General features: G+C 44.1%; 2 protein-coding genes and 1 non-coding gene across 10 annotated transcripts in view; 2 read left to right on the top strand and 1 right to left on the bottom strand.

Moving 5' to 3' along the window:
* Odf2 (outer dense fiber of sperm tails 2) overlaps positions 1-9358 on the top strand; it is a 35762-nt gene extending 26404 nt beyond the window's left edge. For 5 of the 8 annotated variants that reach the window (XM_020164323.2, XM_020164317.2, XM_020164315.2 and 2 more), the window contains 7 exons: positions 2154-2264; positions 2405-2509; positions 3827-3985; positions 5276-5376; positions 6881-7043; positions 7462-7587; positions 8419-9358. In XM_020164323.2, the coding sequence (XP_020019912.2) occupies positions 2154-2264; positions 2405-2509; positions 3827-3985; positions 5276-5376; positions 6881-7043; positions 7462-7587; positions 8419-8607 (954 nt within the window). In that variant the 3' untranslated portion in view covers positions 8608-9358. Of the gene's footprint in view, positions 1-2153; positions 2265-2404; positions 2510-3826; positions 4154-5275; positions 5377-6880; positions 7044-7461; positions 7588-8418 lie in introns of those variants that run through there. The other 3 variants (XM_074053095.1, XM_020164322.2, XM_074053094.1) reach the window with 2 other exon arrangements.
* Positions 9359-11624: 2266 nt separating this feature from the next.
* Gle1 (GLE1 RNA export mediator) overlaps positions 11625-23098 on the top strand; it is a 32958-nt gene continuing 21484 nt past the window's right edge. Inside the window, exons 1-5 of the mRNA XM_020164324.2 lie at positions 11625-11809; positions 16850-17077; positions 18505-18615; positions 22386-22534; positions 22759-22819. Coding sequence (XP_020019913.2) covers positions 11711-11809; positions 16850-17077; positions 18505-18615; positions 22386-22534; positions 22759-22819 — 648 coding nt within the window. The 5' untranslated portion in view covers positions 11625-11710. The remainder of the gene's footprint in view (positions 11810-16849; positions 17078-18504; positions 18616-22385; positions 22535-22758; positions 22820-23098) is intronic.
* On the bottom strand, positions 15768-15871 carry LOC141415924 (U6 spliceosomal RNA). Its single transcript, XR_012440876.1, has one exon. It is a non-coding gene; the product is annotated as a U6 spliceosomal RNA (small nuclear RNA).

Here is a 23098-nt window from a genome sequence, read left to right as displayed (position 1 = left end):
GTTTCATGAACTATTTGCTTTGGGCTGGCTTCAAACCGTGATCCTCCTGATCTCTGCCTCTTGAGTAACTAGAATTATAGACATGAGCCACCAGTGCCTGGCTAGGTTTATTTATTTTTTTCTGATTTTATTTTTCCTTGTTAAGTAAGATTGATTTTAAGAAACTGTAGGGCTGGTAGTGGCTGCCTAGTGAGGCCTTAAGTTCAAACCCCCCAGTACCACCAAAACAAAAAAAGAAAGTGTAACATAGAAAAGCATATAAATCCTAGAATTTCTATAAAGTGAACATGGCTTATTGCTTTCTCTGATTGAACTTCACCAGCACCTTGGTGACCTCTCCTGGTAACTCACCTCCCCCATGCAAAGGTAACTGCTATCCTGACTTCTGTCCCCAGAGATAGATTTCTACACTTTTTGTACTATTTTTTTTTCTTTTTGGGAGTACTGGGGTTTGAACTCAGGGCTTCAAGCTGGCTAGGCAGGCGCTCCACAGCTTGAGGCACTCCAGTTCTACATTTTGGACTCTTTACTCTTTACTCTGAGTAAAGTGTGGCTTTACTCAGCATGTATTTGTGAGCCCTCCTTGTTGTGTGTAGTTTATTCCTCCTTAGTGCTGTAGGGTGTGACATTATAGGAATACACTACACTTGCCCATTTTACTGGACATTTGGGTTGTTCTACAGTGTTTCTGTGAGCATCTTTTGGTGCACATATTGGTGCACTTGATTGGGTATATACTTTGAAGTATTTTGTGTGGTGTGCACAGGTTCAGCTATAGCAGTGGATGTTACGAAACGGCAGAGTAGTGGCACACACTTAATGTTCCACCAGTTGTACATGAGAGTAGTTGCCCTGTCTCCTCAGCAACACTTCGTATTGTCAGTTTCTCTGATTTTAGCCACTTTGATGGGAGTGTATTAGAATCTTATTTGTTGTATTGCGGTTGTTGGATAAATTAAAAATATCTTCCAAATCTTAACAATTAGGGATTAATGGTAGCCTGTTATATCTGTGTAGTATAATACACTATAACCACTCAAAATGATGTCTGTAGACGTGTATTTTATTAGGGAGCATATTTACAAAGTCAGGTATGCTCACAGTGAAAAAGGTTAGCCATTGTAGAAGAAGCGAATGGCGTAGCTTAGTGTAGAACACAGAACGTGAGCTTCGCATGTGCTAGGCTCTGGGTTCCATCCCTAGCACCACAAAAGTAGATAAAAACCACTTCAGACGTGTGATACAGAAGTGAAGGTCTCGTTAACAATGAATGTGGATTCTTCCCCCCCCCATAGTAACACATCCATCGTCCTTCATTATTCTGAAGCTTTTTTATTTTCCTCTGTGATGCCAGGGATTGAACCCAGGTGGTTATGCCTGATTAGGCAAGCATTCCTTGCATTTTTTTTTTTTAAACCATATGAACATCTTTTTAGGTCTGTTTTTACAGCTTTATCTTTTTTTTTTTTTTTTTCAAGTTACTTATTTTTTGCATTGCAATGAGGTATAGTGATCTATTGAAGGTGAGCATTTGGGTAGAGGAGAAGATGAGTGACTTGAAGGATTTCACAACATGAATGTTGTGCTGGGCATGGTGGTACATACCTACAGTCCCAGCTCTTGAGGGGTCAGCCTCTCATGGCAGGAAGATTAAGAATTTGAGGCCAGCCTGGGCTACATAGCAAGCCCCGTCTCAAGAAACCAAAAAAACAGTTGCAAAGCAGTAAGTACAGTATTATCCCATTGCCGAAAAAAGTTATATAGCTACAGAACTATGTGTCTGTGTGTGCCTGTATGGATAGATACAGTTTTCTGTCTTAGGCTTAAGCTTTATGATTGGTATGTCTTGGTTTTTAATTTTTTTCAGAGTTGGGGATGGAACCCAGGGCCTTGCACATGCTAGGCAAGCACTCTACCTCTGAGCTACATCCCCAGCCCTTCTAATGATTGTATCTTGCTTTTGGAATAAGAAAGGTCACTTATTTGCATCTCTCATCAGTTGAGTTGATCACATTAGGAGTCTTTCTCTGGAGCCTTTCTGAGGGAAAACTGCAGTGTGGATTAGAGTAAGGGGGTCCTTTCCTTTGCTGGTTTCTGGGAGGCCACGTGATCTGCATACTTCCTGTTGGTTGCTCATGAGCTGCCCCTTCTAGGCTAGCTTCGCCCCGATGGAGGACAAGCTCAACCAGGCCCACCTAGAGGTCCAGCAGCTGAAGGCGTCGGTGAAGAACTACGAGGGGATGATTGACAACTATAAGAGCCAGGTAGGCTAGTCCGGTGGCCTGACCCCTGTCAGGTTAGGGGTCACCACCAGGCCTCTCAGGAAGGGGTGAAGTAGGAGTGGAAGTGGTCTTCACCAATACTTGGCTCTGCCCAAGACAACTCATGTGGTTTTGGTTCCTAGGTGATGAAGACCAGATTGGAGGCTGATGAAGTGGCCGCCCAGCTAGAACGCTGTGACAAAGAGAACAAGATCCTTAAAGATGAGATGAACAAAGAGATTGAGGCGGTACTACGTCCCTTCCTTGCTTTTTTCCCTTCTCAATTCCAGTGCCTAATTTGTGGGTTTGTCCCCACTGTGTGCTCTTGCCCCTGCTTGATTTGGACTTCAAGAGTAACTGACTTTCCCATGGTGGGCTGGTCTACCCTGTCTTGTCCCCTGACCCCTCTCCCCTCCCTTCCCTCATGGTTTTTTGTGGTGGTATTGAGGTTTGAAATTGGGGCTTCAAGCTTGCTAGGCAGGTGCTCTATTTACCACTTGAGCCATGCCCCTAGCCCATTTTTGCTTTAGTTATTTTTCAGATATGGTCTGACATTTTTGCCTGGGGCTGGGCTTTGGACCACAATCCTGTGACCTACACCACCTCCATAACTAGGATTATAGACTTGTACCACCATATCATATTTGTTGAGATATGGGTTTTTTGCTAACTTTTTGCCTGGGCTGATCTTAAATTGTGATCCTCTCAGTATCCACTTCCCTTATAGTTGGGATTACAGGCATGCACCACCATACTGTCTTTAATTTTCTTTAATTTTTCCCTTCCTGGTTTTCAGTTTTCTTTTTCCTCTTCCCTCACCCTCCTTACCCCCCAAGCAAAAACAAAATAAAACAAAAAACCCTCCTGCCTGGAGCCTCCAACTGGATTCAGATCGCAGTATGCTGGATCTTTGGCATTCTGTGTGTTCTCCATATTTTTGTACCATTCAAAATATACGCCTCCCACCCCCTTTCCAAAGAGCCTTATTATTCTAGGAATGCCTGGTTAACCGGGGCAGAGGGATCACTGTAATGGTAACTTTGGAGGCAGGTTGAGTCGACTCAGCCACTAGTTTCTTAACTTTGGATAGCTCATTGCCCATCTCCAGTCCTCAGTCTCCTTCTTAAGCACAAGCATGGACCAGGGCTGGATAGTTCTTATTTCCTTCTGATAGCTGTGGCTATCTTCCTCAGGGCTTTGAAATTAGACTAGCCCTTAATCCTGGCCATTGCAGTTTTTGACTGAGTGACATATTTTGCCCCTTGGACCTCAGTGTCTTCATATGAGAACAATAGTACCTTCATACAATGTCTGAAATAAATGACTGCAGACTGCCCTTTGCATGATGCCTGGGTGCTAGTGTTTGCTGCATGGTCTCCATTATTACTTGATAATTAAATGGTAACCTCAAGTGGCAAGACAGACCCAAGCATACTGCTGCCTGTGGGTTTCTGGGATCCTTTACTGGGGCCTGGGGGACAGCCCTGCAGTAACTCCAAAGGGCTCTGCCTGGCCCTGTCGGCAGCAGGGTCCTTGCCATCAGTGGGCTTTTCTTCCTGCTCCAGGCCCGTCGGCAGTTCCAGTGCCAGCTGGCTGACCTGCAGCAGCTTCCTGACATCCTCAAGATCACGGAGGCTAAGCTGGCTGAGTGCCAAGATCAGCTGCAGGGCTACGAGAGGAAGAACATTGACCTCACAGCCATCATATCAGACCTGCGCAGCCGGGTAAGGGACTGGCAGAAGGGGTCCCACGACCTGGCCCGAGCAGGGGCCCGCTTACCAAGATGAGCTGCACGCCCCCCAAGGGAGGACCACTTCCTTTTTCTTGGCTGCCGCTTTCTGAAAGGAGTGAGCTATCATCAGTGCTGTGAAATAAAAGTCTGGTGTGCCAAATGCCTTGTGTTCGCACAAAATGATTGTAGCTATAGGAGTCGTTACTGTCTTGGAACTCCGGGGCCCTCCTGCTGTTGTCTTAGCCCAGAACTCCATGCTTTGCCTGCCTCCACCCCAAATGCTTCATTGCTATCCTCCACCCCACAGCCACAGATCCTGAGACCCCAGCAGACACCTGGCCATGGCTTTTCCTTTGTTCCATTTTTCTCTAGCTTTAACTGCCTCTCCTTACTCTTCGCAGATCCATTGCCTGAGATTCTGTCCTGAGAGACAGAAGCAAGCAGCCCCTTGGAACCATGTCTACGCCAGTGGTGTCCAAGACATCATTTGCAGTGTGACCTTGTGCAGGGTCCTTCCCCTCTCTCAACATTTTTCCTTGGAAAAAATCATAAAAGTAGCTACCATGTTTTGAACACCTCATCTCAACATTTTCTCACTTCATTCCTCTAGAGATTTGGTGAGCTACTATTTCCTCAATAACAAACAGCCCAATGCCTGGAGGGAACAAGTGATGCCTTAATGTCACAGAGCTACACTAGGTATTACTGGGGATTGGAACCCAGCAAGCTCTGTGTGGTTCCCACGCCCATGTCCTCTCCACCTTCCCCTGTCCCCACTGAATGTTCTCAGGGCCTTCAGAACCCTGGTACCTGAAGCTCCTGCATAAAGCAGCCCTCTGGGTAACTTCTCACACTTGCCGGCTTAAAGGAATCAAGAGCTATCCTGTTGCCTTGCCTGTATTTGTCCCATTGCACTGAAGGATAGGATGAAAACCAATGGTACCAACAATGTAATTGGTAAAACTCATTGGTCTGATGTACGGGCTACCATCTGCTTCCTTCCGATCCCTGCTGGTCCGCCAAGAGGTGCCTCCTGATCAAGAAAACATCATGGTTGAGGTTCTTCGGCATCCAACATGTTTTCTCCCAGTGTGGAAAAGTTTTTGGAACGGGACCTGCTCATCCCTGCTCTCTCTCTTGCAGCCTGTGCGTTAGGATTGGATACCTGTTGAGGACAGCATGCCACTTGCCTGGGTGTAGATGCCAGGGAGAAAAGGGGTATTCCGTGATTTTTCTGTATGGAAATTCCTTCATAAACGAGTGTGTGTTCCTGTCATTTTAGATCGAACATCAGGGGGACAAGCTGGAGATGGCGAGAGAGAAACATCAGGCTTCCCAGAAGGAAAATAAACAGCTGAGTCTGAAGGTGGATGAACTGGAGAGGTTAGAGGCACTTGGTCCCATCTCTGTCCTCTTCCTAGGACCTGAGACTTTCAGCCACTTAGCTGCTTTGTGCTTAGTGTGCCGAAGTGTTTAAGGGACTCAAGGCCCTGGAAGGTGCTAGGCAGACCTCAGAGGAACTGCTGCTTCCATTTCAGTGGTAAGCTTTGCGTGAGAGAAGAAGGGGGTCTTAGCCTGAAGGGACATGCCTTAATTGTCTGCAAGGTCAGTGACCCTAAGGCATTACTATCTCAATGGCACGCTTGGGCCAAGCAAACCAGCAGGGCCCAGTTTGAGTGGAGTAGCAAGTACACGACAGTGGTGTTCTTCCCATTCCTCCTGCCCGTGTTTCCATGATCTCCCAGATCTCCGTTCTTTCTGTTACTTACTGACAGCTGGAGGAAGTCAGAGGTGAAGCATATACCTGTGGAGTCAGTTCTGGCCTTGGGTCCCAGCTCTACCACTTAATTGCATTGTGACCTTGAGCAAAGCCTTTAACTCCTTTGAGCCTCAGTTTCTTCATCTTGAGAAAGGGTCAAGGTAGAGTACTAATCTAGCTGGTGGTGTTACTGCAAGTGTTCTGCAAGAGGATTCTCATAAGGGCTTAGCCAATTACTTGGTGTAGAGAAATGCTCAATATTGCCTAGTATTTGTTAGCTGGTATTATCCCAGGATTAAATAATGAGGAAACTGAGTTTGGGGAGAGGTTGTGACTTACTTAAGGTCAGATAGCTGGTACCCACTAAAGCTCTGACTTACCCACAACTATCTTCCTTGGGCCCTGGCTCCTGTGAGTTTCAGAGTTGAAGGTCTGAGGTTCTTGAGCCCTAAGTGTCCCCAGGAGGCTAGTGTGGCCTGCAGGGAGGTTGGAACCAGGTAGGGCCTTCTGTGCTCCACATCTGCTCTGCCCTGCTGGCCTGGAAAATGCTGCTAACTACAGCGGGACTTGCCATACTCCTTAAATTGGAAGGCATTCTAGAAGAGCAGTTGGGAAAGTATACATACATTCAAATGGCCACAGCTGCGCCATCTCTGTCACATGAGATGCTGGGTGGTCCAGCCCTTTGCTGAGGAGGGAGGGGGGCAGCAGTGAACAACAGAAGTGGAAGGCATGGGTTTTGGTGACAGAGGTCTTGCTGTGCTAACTTCAGGACAATGACCTCTGCTCTCTTGGGCACCGTTCCTTCATCTTTAGAGTGGGGATGATAATGGCTAGCCCTTTGGGAACTGCAGGTTGCTGTACTTCATGTGATGATGTGCACACAGCACAGCGCATGCTCAGTTACACTTGCTCTTTCCCTTTCCACACTGAACTCTGACCATCTACTCCAGCTGCCCAGTGCTGTGGCTGCCCTGCTGATCTGCACATTTATATGGTTTCTTCCTGTGGCTCCTTGGAGATTCTTGGCCATGATGTGATCCCCAGTCCAGGGTGGCAGCAGCCCCCTGGTGGAGTGGAGCAAGCTAGGTGGGTTAGTGCAAAGTCTGACTGAGTGCTTTTACCTAGGAAGTTGGAGGCGACCAGTGCCCAGAATGTCGAGTTCCTACAGGTGATTGCCAAAAGGGAGGAGGCAATCCACCAGGCCCAGCTGCGGCTGGAGGAGAAAACCCGGGAATGTGGGTCCCTGGCGAGGCAGCTGGAGAGTGCCATTGAAGATGCCAGGAGGCAGGTCAGTCTTGATGCAAACTCTGTGACCTTGGGCAAATCCCCTAACCTTCCTGAGCCTATTCCCCCATCTGAATGATAGGCATATAATAGTACCTGCCTCCTGAATTTGTTGAGAATCAAATGATTATGTATTGTAGAGGACATAGCTGTTTATATATGATTTCTCATTCACTTTCTGCCCCCTTTGGCACTCAGGTTTTACCACATTTTAGGTGATGACTCATGTGGCACTGGGAAGGGGCAGGAGAAGCTGGATTGAAGAAGTCCCCATAGTTATCTCCTGCCCTGAGGCTCCAAGGAACACTTTCCACATTGATGTGGAAGTATTTTCTGTGACTGGGTAGTGGGAGGGGCCATATGTCTCTGCTAGGTGTTCCCTTGCTAGGTCAGCCAGTTCCACTTTTGTGCCTTCTGTACAGGTGGAGCAAACCAAGGAGCAGGCGCTCACCAAGGAACGAGCAGCCCAGAATAAAATCCTGGACCTTGAGACCCAGCTGAGCAGGACTAAAACTGAAGTTGGCCAGCTCCGGCGCAGCCGTGATGATGTAAGTTGGGCTGGTAGGCAGGGCCAGAAGAGAATGCAGCGCACTGAGATTTGAGCTTCCTTAGGACTGTAGGACAAAGTGTTCTGATGTGTCTTTGTGAATCTGGCACAGTTTTAGTATTACCTAGTCACCTATCTTGTAAGGAACCTAGATAGATCCCTTTTTAAAAATAGTTTTAGAAGATGTTATTTATATCCCATAAAATTCAATCAAATTGTACGATTCAATAATTTTTAGTATATTCACATAATTGTGTGGTTACCACCAGTCAAGGGTAGAAATTAAAAAAAAAAAAGTCCCCAAGCCGGTGTAGTGACACGAGCCTGGAACCCCAGCCACTAGAGATTCTGAGGCAAGAGAGTCACATAAGCCCAGGAGTTAGAGGCCAGTCTCAAACAGTGAGACCCAGTCTCTTAAAAAATAAAAAGGGGCTATGGTGGTAAGAGCACTAGTATAGCAAGCTAGAGGCTGTGAGTTCAAGCCCCAGACTGCCAAAACAAAATCCCCAAGCTGGGTACTGGTGGCTCATGCCTGTAATCCTAGTTACTTAGGAGGCTGAGATTGGAGGATTGCAGTTTGAGGCCAGCCCAGGTTAATAGTTTATGAGACCCCATCTCCAAAATAAAGTGAGCTGGAGGTGTGGTTCAAACCGTAGAGTGCTTGCTTTGTAAGCTCGAAGACCCGAATTCAAACCTCAGTTCTGACCAAAAAAACCAAAAAGTAACCTCTACCTATTAGCAGTCACTTCCCTTACTTCCCCCCAGCCCCTGGCACCCTCTAAGCAAGTCCTGGTGTCTCATGTGTTCAGCCATGTCCTGCTTCTCCTCTTAGGCGGATCGCCGCTATCAGAGCAGACTGCAAGACCTGAAAGACCGCCTGGAGCAGTCAGAGAGCACCAACCGCAGCATGCAGAACTATGTCCAGTTCCTCAAGTCCTCTTATGCCAATGTGTTTGGAGATGGCCCCTATACCTCCTACCTGACCAGCTCTCCCATCCGGTCCCGATCTCCCCCTGCCTGAGGCCACCTTTCTAGGGCTGGGAGCCCTGCCTATTGCCAGGGAAACTAAGGGGTTGCTAAACCATAGCTGGAAAGCCTGTTGGTTTTCCTGTCTTCCAGTGATGAACAATGTTCAGGGTCCTGACCTTAGCTGCTGACTCTAGAAAAATCCCTAGAGCAGGAGGAGATGAAGTAGAAAGCACTCGTTTCTCTCCTCCCTGAAAGAGTTGCCTGGTGGAGTTTGTTAATGAACTTAACAGGCCTTAAATTTACTACCTTAGGGTACCAGAGTTTAACTCGCTCTGATTTTGCTGATACAGTAATTCCTGTCCTGAGAACATTTGGATTTGGACTGGACTTTTTCCTCCAGTCCCTTTCAGCTCTAATTTTTTTAGGGATCTCTTGGGTTTTCTTTGACTTAAGCCAGCCAGAGCCCCTTCTAGGCTGTGAACATTTTGGCTTTTTTTCTGACTTCATGGGTAGGGTAGAATGTGGTATTTCCCCAGTGCCAGTAGAAACCCATGCCTGAGTTTCTTTGAGGCTACTTACCCCCAAGCAAGACTCACATAGAGGCTCATATCCACCTGGCCTTACAAGTATAACCCCAATCTCATTGGTTTTTATTATTTTTTGTATCTCTAGAATGCATTTATTCTTGAAATATTTGTGTGGTTTTACAAAAAGTTTTTATAATTAGTTTTCTAAGGCTCCTTTGGTTGATTTTCTTTACTTATCCCTCTTGTAAAAATGATTCAGTAAAATGCTGCATGAGAGAGATGTAGTAGATACTTTCAAAGTACTTGGTACATGAACCATCAGGTTTTTCACTTCATTTTTACCCAGGTTGGTTCTTTCTCTGGGTGCTTTCACTTTATAATACACAAGATGTCTGGAGGAAGCACGCTTTGTGAGGCATGGGCAGATCACTTTACCTGTTAGGAAGGAGATGGGGTGTACTCATGTTATTTTTTAAATATTAATTGATTTCTCAATGATAAGATTGTGGGCCATTTTTGTTCACATTTTTCTGTACTTAAAAGAACAGTGGCCAGGCGCTGGTGGGTCACACCTGTAATCCTAGCTATTCAGATAGTTCCAAGAACCTATCTTGAAAATACCTAACACACAAAAAAAGGGCTGGTGTAGTGGCTGAAGGCGGCCCCGAGTTCAAGCACCAGTAGCACAAAAAAAAAAAAAGCCAGACCCTATCTCGAAAATACCCTATCTCGAAGGGCTGGCCGAGTTGCTCAAGTGGTAGAGCACCTGCCTAGCAAGTGTGAGGCCCCAACTTCAAGCCCCTGTGCCACCAAAATTTAAACTTAGCAGTTACCATGCCACAGAACCAAGCCCATTTTCATACCCTTCATGTAAATGGACTTGAAAAGACTTTAAGAAAGGACAGTTTATAAACTTACACCAACATGTTCATATATATCTATAACTCGTAATTTTCACCATGCAGTACAGGGTCAAGCTGTGTAACTGGTGATGGGAGCACCTCTCTTGGAGTCCATTCCTGAGACTCTCCCAGCAATGTTCTATTTATCTTTTTTTTTTTTTTTTTTGGTACTGGGGCTTGAACTCAGGGCCTACACTCCTCCAGCGCTTTTTTGTGATGGGTTTTTTGGAGATAGTGTCTCACGAACTATTTGCCCGGGCTGGCTTCAAACTTCGATCCTCCTCATCTCTGCCTCCTGAGTAGCTAAGATTACAAGTATAAGCCACTGGCACCTGGATATATTTGTATCTTTATAAGATATTTTATTAGAAAAAGCATAGGGAAGATGGGCACGGATGACTTACGTCTATAATCCTAGCTACTGGGAAGGCAGAGATTGGGAGGACTGTGGTTCAAGGCCAACCCTAGCAAAAAAGTTGATCTCCCCACAGCCTCAACCAATAGGTGGTTGGACCTGTCATCCCAGCTATGCAGGAATGGTAAATAGGAGGATCACAATCCAGGCCAGATAGAGCATAAAGTGAGATCCTATCTCAAAAATTAACCACCACAAAAAAAACCTGGTGGAATGGTTCAAGTGGTAAGAGTACCTGCTCTTTGCAAGTGCAAGTACAAAGGCCCTGAGTTCAGCCCCCAGCCCTGAAAAAAGAAAAAAAATTCAGGGAGTTTGTAAAAAAAGAAAAAAATCAGAAAATGAGAAATGTTTATATATTGCTCATACTCCAGAGAGAACCCCTGAGTTCAAACCCCAGATGCCATGAAATGATAAACAAGCAGTAGAAGGGTCAAAAGGTCTAGGGATTCTGCCAATATTTATACCAGCAGCTCATCTGATCTTTTTTAAAAAGAGAATTGAAGATTAATTATTCCTCTTTGCATTCCCAGATTAAAGAAAAAAAAAAAAAAAAAAAGCCGGGGGACCCAGTTGGAGCCATCTCTGGGCAATTGTGACTCGTATTCTGAGAATTCACATACTGTTAAAATTGGTCCTTTTAAAATACATAGTTCAACTATTTTCAGTATATTCGCTTAAGCGGTGCCGCATTCATTAGTATTAGTAATTTCCATCATCCCCCCAAAATAGAAACCCCATAACCCCGCTCGCCCTCGTCTCTACGGATCTGCAAAATGCTTTCAAGCTTTTAAGTTTTAGAATGTAGCAGTACTTTTTTTTTGCCAGAATAATTCATTGTGTGGATAGGGCATAATTTCCCATTCACCAACTGGTGTACGTGGACTGCGAGCACGTTGTGACCAACGCTAGTAGGACACTGATGCACAAGCCTTGATGTGGACATGTTTCCTTTCTCTGTTACAAGTCTGTGAGAAGTGTCAACCACGTTTAGTTTTGGGGAGCCGCCAGTCTTCCGCTTAGGCCACCTCCCTTATACCTCCACGCGACGGGTATAAGAATTCTCTACAACCTAGGTAACAGGCTCAACCTTCTGCATCCGGGACTTCTTACCCTCTGCCTCCGCAGCCGATCTCTACGCATGCTCCTCGGCGGGCGACGCGCTGCCGGAAGCGGGACTGGCAACCGTTAGGGGTGGGGCTGCGCTGCGTGCGCGCCCCGGAAGCGGAAGCCGGCACCCTTTCCGGGCGGCTGGTTCCAGGCCGTGTGTTGTCACCAGTGGTGCCTGTGAGAGAAGCAGCAGCAGAAGGGGTCATGCCGTCTGAGGGTCGCTGCTGGAAGACCCTACAGGCGCTGCGCAGTTCCAACAAAGGTCGCCTCTGCTACCACCGCGATTGGCTGCTGCGGGGCGAGGTGAGCAGTGGCTCCGGAGAGAATACGTCCTCTTGGCCCCTCGCGACGGCACCCTGCTCTTCCCTGTCCCTCGGCACGCCCTGCGCGGGGGACCTGTGCGTTCTAACTGCACGCATTGATCTCTGGACTCGTCTGTGTGTGCATGTCTCAGTCCTGGCGTCTCTGCCTGCTCCAGCCTACTTCATCTGTTCATGAGGTTCCCTTCAGAGGCTTCACTGCCACCCCAGCCAGTCAGGAGCCTCTGTTGTCAGCCACCCTGGCCCCTCGGAGCTTGTTAATTTACAGTGTATGTCATGTGCCAGCTGCTGCAGATTTAGCGGCGAGCGATTAACACAACCTAACTCACTGCTGCCAGTGAGACGCTGGTTTAGATGACTTGGGGCGGACCTGTTAGGCTACTGGGGGCGTGGTCACTGTCCAGAGTATTTGCAAAGCCCTGTGCTGCGCTATTGCCAGCTAATCTAGCTACAGATGGGATGTTTTCCTGCGAAACAATTCTAAAAATATTCCGCTTCATTTGCTGTCTTTGACAGTCTCAAAAGAATGTGGCCCTTACCTTCATGGTTTTGTGTGATGTTTCCAAACCACCAGACTCAAGTTGTACATCATTCTTTTCTTTTTTTGGCTAGGTAGGTGCTCTACTTTCTGAACATGCACCCAGACCTTTTTTTTGCTTTAGTTATTTTTCAGGTAGGGTCCCCTGTCTTTTACTGGGGCCGGCCCAGGACAGTGATCCTTCTGCCTATGGCCTCCTGCCTAGCTGGAATTACGGGTGCACATCACCATGCCTGACTTGTTGGTTGATATGGGTCTCAATAACTTTGCCTGAGCTGGCCTCACACTGTGATCCTCTTGACCTCTGCCTCCTGAGTAGCTGGGATTTCAGGCACACACAAGAATGCTTGGCCAGGTTGTGAATTACTACATTTTTTAAAAATGGCGTTGTGTTTGAACTCAGGGCCTTCCACTTTCCAGGCAGGCACCTAGCCACCTGAGCCACACCCCCAGCCCAAGTTGTGCTGGTACTGTGTTCTCTGTAAATCGTGAGGAGATACAGGTATCAACCAAGCCAACTGTGGTGATGCTAAGTGTGTGTGTGTGTGTCTAACTTTGATCACCTGGTCATATCCCAAGTCTTTCAACCTCATTTTCCCCTTTGTAGTTGATTAGTGTTTTCATGGGGAGGATATTCCAGAGATTACACTGATACATCTTTTTGTTATCATATCTCTATCCTCCAACCTGAGCATTCATAAAATATTTTCTGCCTGAATCAGTCACCTCTGTTATGCCAAATGATGTTTCTTTTCTTATGTTTGTGGCAGTACTGGGGCTTGAACTCAGGGTCACATGCTTGCTAGGGAGGCACTCTACCACTTGAGCCACATTCCTAACCCCTATTGATGTTTCTTTATGTCCATCATTCCTTCTGCATTTGTTAGGAAGAGCCACTGGAAGGAAGAGCTTTCTTTTCTCTGTCTTTTTTTTTTTTTTTTAATTGGGCGTGGAATGGAGTTTAACTCAGGGCTTTGTGCTTGCAAAGCAGGCACTCCACCACTTGAGCCACAGCTCTAGTTCATTTTGCTCTGAATTTCTTTTCTTTTTTTTTTTTGTACTGGGATTTGAACTCAGGACCTACACCTGGAGTCACTCTACCAGCCCTTGTTTGTGATTTTTTTTCAACTTTTTTTTTAATGTTTTCTTACCTTTATTTTTATTTTTTATTTATTTATTTTTTTATTGTTTTATTATTTATATGTGCATACAATGCTTGGGTCATTTCTCCCCCCTGCCCCCATGTGATTTTTGTTTTTTGAGATAGGGTCTCACAAACTATTTGCCCGGGGCTTGTTTTGAACCAGGATCCTCTTGATCTCTGCCTCCTGAGTAGCTAGGATTACAGGTGTGAGTCGCCGGTTCCCAGCACTCTAGTTATTTATATCACTGTGGACTCATAGGTTCCTACTTTATCCAATGAATAGTAATTCCTTCCTTCCTACCTTCCTTCCTTCCATCAAACCCAGGGCCTTATGATTGCTAGGCATGTGCCCTACCACTGAGCTACATCCCCAACCCTTATTTACCTTTTTCATTTTAAATGTCTCAGATTTGGTTCTTGGGAACTTTGTAAAGTCAGTTCCTGTGACTCCTTGACATGCTTCCATTCTGCATTGATATTTCTTTTCTTTTTGGCATAACAAAGTGTCCCATTTGCAGTTTGTACTCTTCTTGTCCCAACTCTGAAATCAGCTGTTTCTCCAAAGACCTTCCCTTTTTTTTTTTTTGGGTGGTAACTGGGGTTTGAACTCAGGGCCTCGTGCTTGTTAGGCAGGCACTCTACAACTTGAGCCACTCCACAAACCCTTTTTTGTGTTGTGTATTTTCGAGATAGGGTCTTGCAAACCATTCACCCTGGCTGGCTTTGAACCTCAATCCTCCTGATCTCTGCCTCCCAAGTAGAGAGGCATGAGCCACTGGTACCCAGAAGAGCTTGGTTTTTTGAAGGTGAGGATACAAACCAAGATCTGGGAGCTCAGTGTGTTCACTGTTGCTTGGTAACCATTCCTTCTGGGACTTCTGAGCGGAAAGACCTAGGAAACATGTATATATGAACATATGCACATACCCTTCTATATATTTTCTGTCACTGTTTCTCTATTTGTGTGCACATATATGTTATAAAACTGTAAGTTCATATTGATAACTTCCACCTCTAATTCAGTACCTTAGGGTTCTTTCAAGCCTTCCCCCATCCATTTTGTAAGAATGTTATGCAGCAGTGACAAATTTGGCTCTGGTTATTCTTGCTGTTTGCCCAATCAGTTTACTTATTTTGCTCATTTGTAACAGTCTTCTAACCTCTCTGGTTGTTCCTTTGACAGACTCCTTCATACACTCCCTGATCCTAGCTACCAACTTTCTTACTTTCCCTCAGCCACTATCTGCTGCATCCTCCATGCCAAAGGAAGAGGGCATGGAGGATGCATTCTTCAGTATTTTTCCAGACCCAGCTCTGGAACCTGCCTTAAGTGCAATAATCTCTGGTTTTCTTCAGTCCAAAATTATATTTAGAAACTAAGATCTGCCACTAGATATATAATTACTACTGGGGAGCCAGGCACTGGTGTCTAAACTACTCAGGAGGCAGAGATTAGGAGGATCTCAGTTTGAAGCCAGCCCCTGCATATAGTTTGAGAGACTCTATCTTGAAAAAACCCTTCACAGAAAAGGGCTGGTGGAGTGGCTCAAGGTGTAGGTTTGAGTTTAAACCTCAGTACTGCAAAAAAAACAAAACAAAACAAAAATTACTACTGAGGATATATACATGCATATATATATATAAATATATATATATGTTAAAAAACATGAATTCATAATAATACTGCCAATTTATTCAAAGCCATATAGTTCACTCTGTTGACAGAACCTAGCTCCTATATCCACAATATACTTATTTCCTCAATCCTAGAATAGACAGCAAGTAATTTTTGAATTTTAGGACATAGAATGCCTCTGTGAAAAACAAACCTACTAACCTCTTTTTTTGCCGTACTGGGATTTGAACTCAGGTCCTACACCTTGAGCCACTCCACCAACCCTTTTTTGTGAAGGATTTTGCTTTTTTTTTTTCTTTTATTCATATGTGCATACAATGTTTGGGTCATTTCTCCCCCATGAAGGGGATTTTTTGAGATGGGGTCCCTTAAACTATTTGTCTGGGCTGGCTTGGAACCACAATCCTCCTAATCTCTGCCTCCTGAGTAGCTAGGATTACAGTGTGAGCCACAGGCACCTGACGAAAACCTGAATCTTAAGTATGCTGCTTATATAGAAGATTCACAATCAATTTTTTTGTTTTGTTTTTTGTGGTTCTGGGGTTTGGTCTCAGGGCCTCATGCTTACTAGGCAGGTGCTCTACTGCTTGAGCCACACCTCCAGCCCCACAATCAAGTTTTTTAAAAATATGGAACACTTCACAAATTTGCATGTCATCCTTGCACAGAGGCCGTATTATTCTCTGTATCATTCCAGTTTTAGTGTATGTGCTTCTGAAGTGAGCACAGCATTCTCTGTACATTCCTGGGATTTATATGCAGAACTTTGTGCATACAAATCATGTGTTCTATCATGGCTGTTCTCTCCCCAGCTCTCAATCAGTATTTATTTATTTTTGCAGAACTGGGGTTTGAACTCAAGGCATACACCTTGAGCCACTCTGCCAGCCCTTTTTTTTTGTGCTGAGTTTTTTTTTTTTTTTTTTTTTTTTTTTATTTTAGGGGAGAGCGCGATGTGCTGAGTTTTTTTGAGATAGGGTCTTGAGAACTATTTGCCTGGGCTGGCTTTGGTCCACTGTCCTCCTGATCTCTGCCTCTTGAGTAGCTAAGATTACAGGAGTGAGCCACTGTTGCCTGGCTCAATCAGTATTTTAAAAGGGGCATTATTCCACTGATTCTGCTTACTTCAGAATTCTTCACATGTTCTATTCTGTCCCAGTGTTTTAGGTTGCTTTTAAATTTCCTTTAATGATAGTCTGCACATTGTTCCTTTTTTCGCAGTTAGAATTATTTAGTCTGATTTTCTTAGGATAGTAGTCAGGGTCACTATCAAGAAATCTCTGTCAGGCTGGTGGAGTGGCTAAAGTGGTAGAGCCTGACAAGTATGAGGCCCTGTGTTCAAATTCTAGAACTGCCAAAAAAGAAAAAAAGAAACCACTGTACTTTTTTTTTTTTTTTTTTTTGGTGGAGATGCCGGGGAACGAACCTGGGGTCTCATACACCACTGTACTTTTTATCTATTAACTAGTTACTTTGAGACTTTGAGACTATTAACATAGTTACTTTGAGTCTTCAATTGATTTATTTATTTGGGCCTTCTGAGACTTTCAGGAAGACATATAGTGATGTTGGGGGTGTGGCTCAAGTGGTAGAATGCAACACCCTGAGTTCAAACCTCAGTACTAAAAAAATAAAAAGGAGGCATATAGTGGATTATGCTTAGATCAGCGAATGTGCAAACTGTGCTCAACCTTCCTCTTTCTAGGATGTTTTGGAAGAATGTATGTCTCTTCCCAAGCTGTCTTCTTACTCTGGATGGGTGGTAGATAATGTCCTAACCCATCGGCAAGCACAAGAGAACCCCTCTCCCTCTGAGACGTCACCATCTTCTGAATCTACTTCAGCCACAGACCAACCCTTGCTTGTTCCCATATCTCCTGTCAGAAGCTCTGCCTTCTCATCAGCATCCCCTACAACACCAGATGGAACCAAGGTAAGGTTTAATTTACTTAAGACAAGAGACATAATGACTACAAAATTGAAGTGTTTGATATAGTCATATGACAGTGACCTTACCCTGGGGAAAGTAATGATTGTTTCTTATTGCAGCTCTTTGTAGAGAAAATATTTACTATATCACTCAGTGTTCTCTTTATGACAATTCAGAGGGAAGAATTCCTCTATTCTTTGTACCAAGAACAGTAATTAATTTCATGAGCAGATTGTCTTTTTCTCATGAACACTTATAATTGCTTGAAAATTAAATTTTCACACCTTACATTGGTTCTGTATTAGTTTTTACCCTCTTACTGTCTCTAGTTTGTCCCTGCCTTGGTTTCTTTCTTCCATTTAAAAGTGTTAAATTGTGCCAGGCACTCGTGGCTCATGCCTGTAATCCTAGTTACTCAGGAGGCAGAGATCAAGATGATTGCAGTTTGAGGGCAGCCTGGGCAACAAAAGTGAGCTCTTATCTCAAAAAACCCAACACAAGATAGGGCTGGCAGAGTGACTCAAGTGATAGAGTGCCTGCCTAGCAAGTGTGAGGCCCTGAGTTTAAGCCCCAGTACAAGTTAAATCTTTTTCTGCCAGCCCTTTTTTTGTGTGTGTGTGCTAGGTATTTTCTCAAACTGTTTGCCCAGGCTGGCTTTAAACCACTAATCTGCTCATATCTGCCTCCTGAGTAGCTAGGGTTATAAGCATGAGCCACCAGCATATGGCTGTAATTTTTAATTTGTTTATTGTTACATCATTTTTAGTTTTATTTCCTTCTTTCTTTTCTTTTTGTGCGGGGAGGGGGTGAGAAGGAGGGACAAGGGTCTCTCTATGTAGCTCAGGCTGGCCCTGAAATTTTAATCCTCCCACCTCAGCCTCCTGAGTGCTGGAATTACAGGGGTACACTACTATACCTGTCTGTTGTATATCTTAGGTGCCTTTTTTTGTGGTACTATGGTTTGAACTCAGGTCCTAAACCTTGAGCCACTCCACCAGCCCTTTTTCGTGATGTGTTTTTTTGAAATAGGATCTTTTGAGCTATTGCCCTGTCTGGCTTTGAACCGCAATCTTCCTCATCTCTGCTTCCTGAATAGCTAGGATTACAGGTGTGAGCCACCGATACCTGGCTTGGTAGTTTTGTCCCCAGCCCCTTTCTCTGTCTCTGCTTCCTGGTGACCATGAGTTGAGTAGCTTTGCTCCACCACATGTTCCCCATATTTGGGTTCTTCCTCACCACAGCCCAGAACCTACGAAGCCAAGTGACCAGATGGAAACCTCTGAACTCATGAGCCAAAATAAATCTGATTTCCTAGGTGTTTTGTCATAGCGATGGAAAGCTAACACAGGATGTAATCTTTTCCTAGAAGAGATAGCACAAACTTTGCCATGTTAAAAGCTTAATTCTTTTTATGTCTTTTGTCTATGTAGGGCAAACATGAGTCCCAGCACACAGAACCTATGGCGCTTCAGTGTTCCCGTGGGGTCAGAGTAGAAGGCTGCATCCGAATGTATGAATTGGTTCATAGAATGAAAGGAACTGTAAGTGAACCTGTGAAGCAAGACAGGCTTGACCCTGCAGTTCCCCAGGTCTCGGAATGCTCACTATATGCTAATCATGGTGTCATACTCATTAGGAACTCGTTTGGGGAGGTAGAATAATATAGAGGTCAAGAGTGAGCACTCTGATGTGATCTGGTTTTACATCCTGACTCTTCTATTTTACATATATCTTTGGGAAAATTACTTAGGTTTTTCTGGCTTTCATTTACTTCTTCAAAAATTTGGAGATGGTCCAGGCTGGTCAGATAAGGTTATACTATGACAATGGGACCTTAACAGCCTCTGGGAAACAAACAAACAAAAGCACTATTTTAATTAATTTTTTTGACTTTTGGGAATAGTTCTTTTATTTTACAGAATTAAGTATTGCCTAATTCTATAACTGAAAAAAAAAATAAAAGAAAGTCAATTAAGGTATTTTTTGGGGTGACGGGAAGGATTTCTGGGGATTGAATTCAGGGCCTTGCGCTTGTTAGACAAGTGCTCTATTACCGCTTGAGCTATGTATGCCCCGAGTCCTAATAGAATTTTTTAAATTAAATTTGACTTTTCATGTTAAAAAAATGGGGCTGTGGTAGGCAAGCATGAGGGCCCTGAGTTTAAACCCTAGCACCACCAAAAAAATATATTTTTTAAAAAATGCATGATTTTGTAAAAGTGTTCAGATCATAGACTTTTTTTGTAAATCCCCTTCCCCAGACTATAGAGCAAAGTGAAAATCTCCTGGCATCGTCCCTCATTCACTTAAACATTGAATCAGCAAATACTCATTGAGCACCTATGTGCTAGATGCTGTTCAAGATCTAGATAAGACAGCCATGCCTTCCTAAATCCTGTATGCTGGTGAGGAGAGACAGAGGGGGATGAGCAGTAAAACTGTAGTTAGAAAACTGTTAGAATCTGGGTGAGCAGTGAAGGTGGTAAGAAATAGCCAACTTCTGGGTATGTGAATTGTTTGAAGCTGAAAATTTATGTCCTTTATCTTTGGAAATTATTTCCCTCTTGATTAGTTTTTGTTTCCATTTTTGCATTTTTGTGAGTGTGTTTGTGGGGGGTGGGGAGGGAGGTGCTGGGAATTGAACCCAGGGCTTGTGTATGCTAAGCATGTGTGCTGCTGCTGAGTTATTCCCCCAGCCCTCCATTTCTTTTTATTGTTTCTAGAGCTTTTACTAGTCAGATAATTGGTTTCCTGGATTAATCCTCCATATCTTTTATCTTTTTTTATTTTCCTGTTTTGTTTTCTAGAAGATTTTCTTACTTTATTCTCTAATTGTTAACACACACATATGTATGTATTATTTGTTGTTGTTATTATTATTGTGCTGCTAAAAATCAAACCCAGGGCTTTGTTTATGTTAGTCAAGTACTTTACCACTGAACTATTGTCCTAGCCCTATGTCTGTATTTTTAAAATTATATGTTTAATTTTCATGAGCTTTGTCTTATTTATTTTTCATTTATTCCCTTATTTATTTTAAGATGAGGTTTCACTGTGTTGCATAGGCTGGCCTCAACCTCCTGGGCTCCATGGTCCTCCTGCCTCAGCCTCCTGATTGAGAGCTTTTCCTTATTTTCCACTTGTTCCTTTTACAGAGCATTTTATTCTCATTTCATATCATACTGGAGTTTTGTTTTTTTGTTTTTGGCAGTACTTCAGTTTGAACTCAGGGCCTCACGCTTGCTAGGCTTGCTAAGCAGGTGCTCTACCACTTGAGCCACTTGCCAGCCCTGTTTTATGTTGGGTTTTTTTGAAATAGTCTCGCAAATTATTTGCCCTGGCTGACTTTGAACTGCAATCCTCTTGATCTCTGTCTCCTGACTAGCTAAGATTATAGGTTTCGGCGGCCAGCTCTAGAGTTCTTTTTTAGACTCACTTTTGTTCTTTGATATATATATTTTTTTCTTCTACATTATTTTTCCATTTCTTCATCTTAGTATCTTATTTGTTTTTGTTTTGTGGTGCTGGGTATTGAACTCAGGACCTTGTGGTTGCTAGGCAGACATTCTACCCCTTGAGCTATACCTCCAGCCTCAATGTCTCTTATGATATAAAGATTCCTGATATCTAAAGAAGAAATATTTGCCAGTTATTGGACCAAGGGTTCAAGGTGAATAGTCAGGAGCAATATTTTATGCTTTGAGGCTTCCTAAAGGTTCTGGAATATCAACTCACATACTAGCTGACCCAATTTTTTTTGACAGTTTATTCTTTCGCTTTTTCTTTCTGTTCTCTTTTTTCTTAATTTCTAATTTTCTTTTAAAGAAGAACTCTCCATTTTTTGGCTAGGAGTATGCATTACTGTGTAATTACCATAAGCTGTGGCTTCAAATAACTAATATTCACAAGTATTATATTTCTGGGGATTGACTGGACCCAGCTAGGAGGTTCTCATTTGGACCTTCCTGTGGTTGCGGTGACTGGAGCTGGTGTCATAGCAAATGCTTACTTGTCTGACAATTGAGGTTAGCTGTTAGTTAACTTATCCTGTCCATGTAGCTGGGCTTCCTCACAGCATAGTGGTCAGGTTTCAAAAGTAAGCATCCTAAGAAAAACAGGCAAACCTGCATGGCCTTTTTAACTCAGTCTTGGTGGGGAGTTCCACATTCTCTTCACCAAGGTAATCATAAAGCCTGCTCGATTTGAAGTACAGAGGTAGACGGGAGGAGTGTCACAGAATTCCCAGATATACATTATACACAAATGCCTAGTTCTGAGCTGTTTTGATCCATTGACTGGAGAGTGGAGGCAAGAGTTGACTATTTTGTCTGCATACATTCTGCTCATCCCTCCTATTTTCAGCTGTGTGAGGCCTATCTCATATCTGATCCTGCATTTCCAGTCCTAAGTTTCTCTGTTCCTTGGAGGCAGAGACTGTTTATACGCATTTGTATGTGTGTATTCTGGGGTTTGCTTAGTTCTGCTGTATCGTTCATTTTTCCTCTACTGAGTTTCTGTGTTTTAGAAGTATATAGAAAGTTTTTCCTGGTGGTATTCTCTCTCTCATGCTCTGTTTTTCTTCCCAACTCATTTAACATAGTCCCAAAGGAGTAAATATGCTTTGTTCAATTTGCCTTCTTATGCTGGAAACTTAAAATAAGTTTTAAAATATTTGTCTTTTTTAAATTTTTTTGTGGTACTGGGGACTGAATTCAGGGCCTCACACATGCTAGTAAGTGGTCAACTACTGAGCTACACTGTGAGTCCTTAGAATAACATAATGTCTTGCCAGGCAAGATTATAGGTGGTACACACCTATAATCACAGCACTTGGGAGATGGAGACAGGAGGATCAAGAGTTCAAAGCCAGCTGGAGCTACGCAACAAAACCCTGTCTGAAAAAAAACAAAAAACAGGTCAGGTGCTGGTGATACGCACCTGTAATCCTGAGATCAGGTGGATCTTAGTTCAAGGCCAGCCTGGGCAAATAACTCTTGACCTACCTTTGAAATAACCAGAGCAAAATGGACTAAAGGTATGCCTCAAGCAGTAGAGCACTGACTTTGCAAGGATGAAGCCCTGAGTACAAAACCCAGCCCCACCAAAACAAAACACCATGATGCAAACTGGAAGAGCTTTCCAGAACAACAGAGTTTAAAGATCCACCCAAAGGAAAAGGGCTCCTGATAAATGAGTAGATGATTCCAGGCCTGGACTGTCTCTGAAGTGTTCAGGACTGAGGGAGGCTGGCCCAGGGGAAAATAAGCAAGGTGGTATTGGCACTCCAAGAGAAGGTGCCATTTCTTTTCAGGAGGGCCTGAGGCAGTGGCAGGAGGAGCAGGAAAAGAAGGTTCGAGCCTTCTCAGAGATGGCATCAGAGCAGCTGAAGCGGTTTGATGAGCGGAAGGAACTGAAACAACATAAGGAATTCCAAGACTTACGGGAAGTGATGGAGAAGAGGTGAGTCTCCCTGAATTATGATGGTAAGGTCTGTATGGTCAGCAGGAATGCTTTCCCCTTGGGAAGTTTTGAGTCCCTTTATGAAATAGACAGAGAAGTTTATAATCTGAAGAATGACCAACCTCTCAGGCAGGTGACTAATGGAACACAATAAGGCAGGATTGTGTGGAGGGAAAGTCTTAGGAAGCACATCCCTGACTCTTCTCTCTGCCATTTTCATTCAGCACCAGAGAAGCCCTGGGCCACCAGGAGAAGTTAAAAGCTGAGCATCGCCACAGAGCCAAGGTCAGTGCCTGGGAGAATTAGTGTGAGTGTGCTGTTGTCTGCTGAGGGTCAGGTTCCAGCAGTTATCCTGATGAACCTGACCCATAATGATCATGACTGGCTGTGTTACTTTTTTATCACTATGACCAAATACCCAAAGAACAACTTACGAAGACAGATTGATTTTTGTCTCACAGTGTCAAAGGTTTCGGTTCATCAGGGCAGGGAGAATGTGGCAGAGCAGAGCAGTTCACATCATGACAGCCAAGAAGCAAAGAGAGAGGGAATGCCTATGCTAGC

The sequence above is a fragment of the Castor canadensis genome, chromosome 13 (genome assembly GCF_047511655.1).
Source record: "Castor canadensis chromosome 13, mCasCan1.hap1v2, whole genome shotgun sequence".
Taxonomy (NCBI): domain Eukaryota; kingdom Metazoa; phylum Chordata; class Mammalia; order Rodentia; family Castoridae; genus Castor; species Castor canadensis.
Note: the sequence above shows the minus strand (reverse complement) of the source record. Positions and strands in the feature narration are given on the sequence as shown.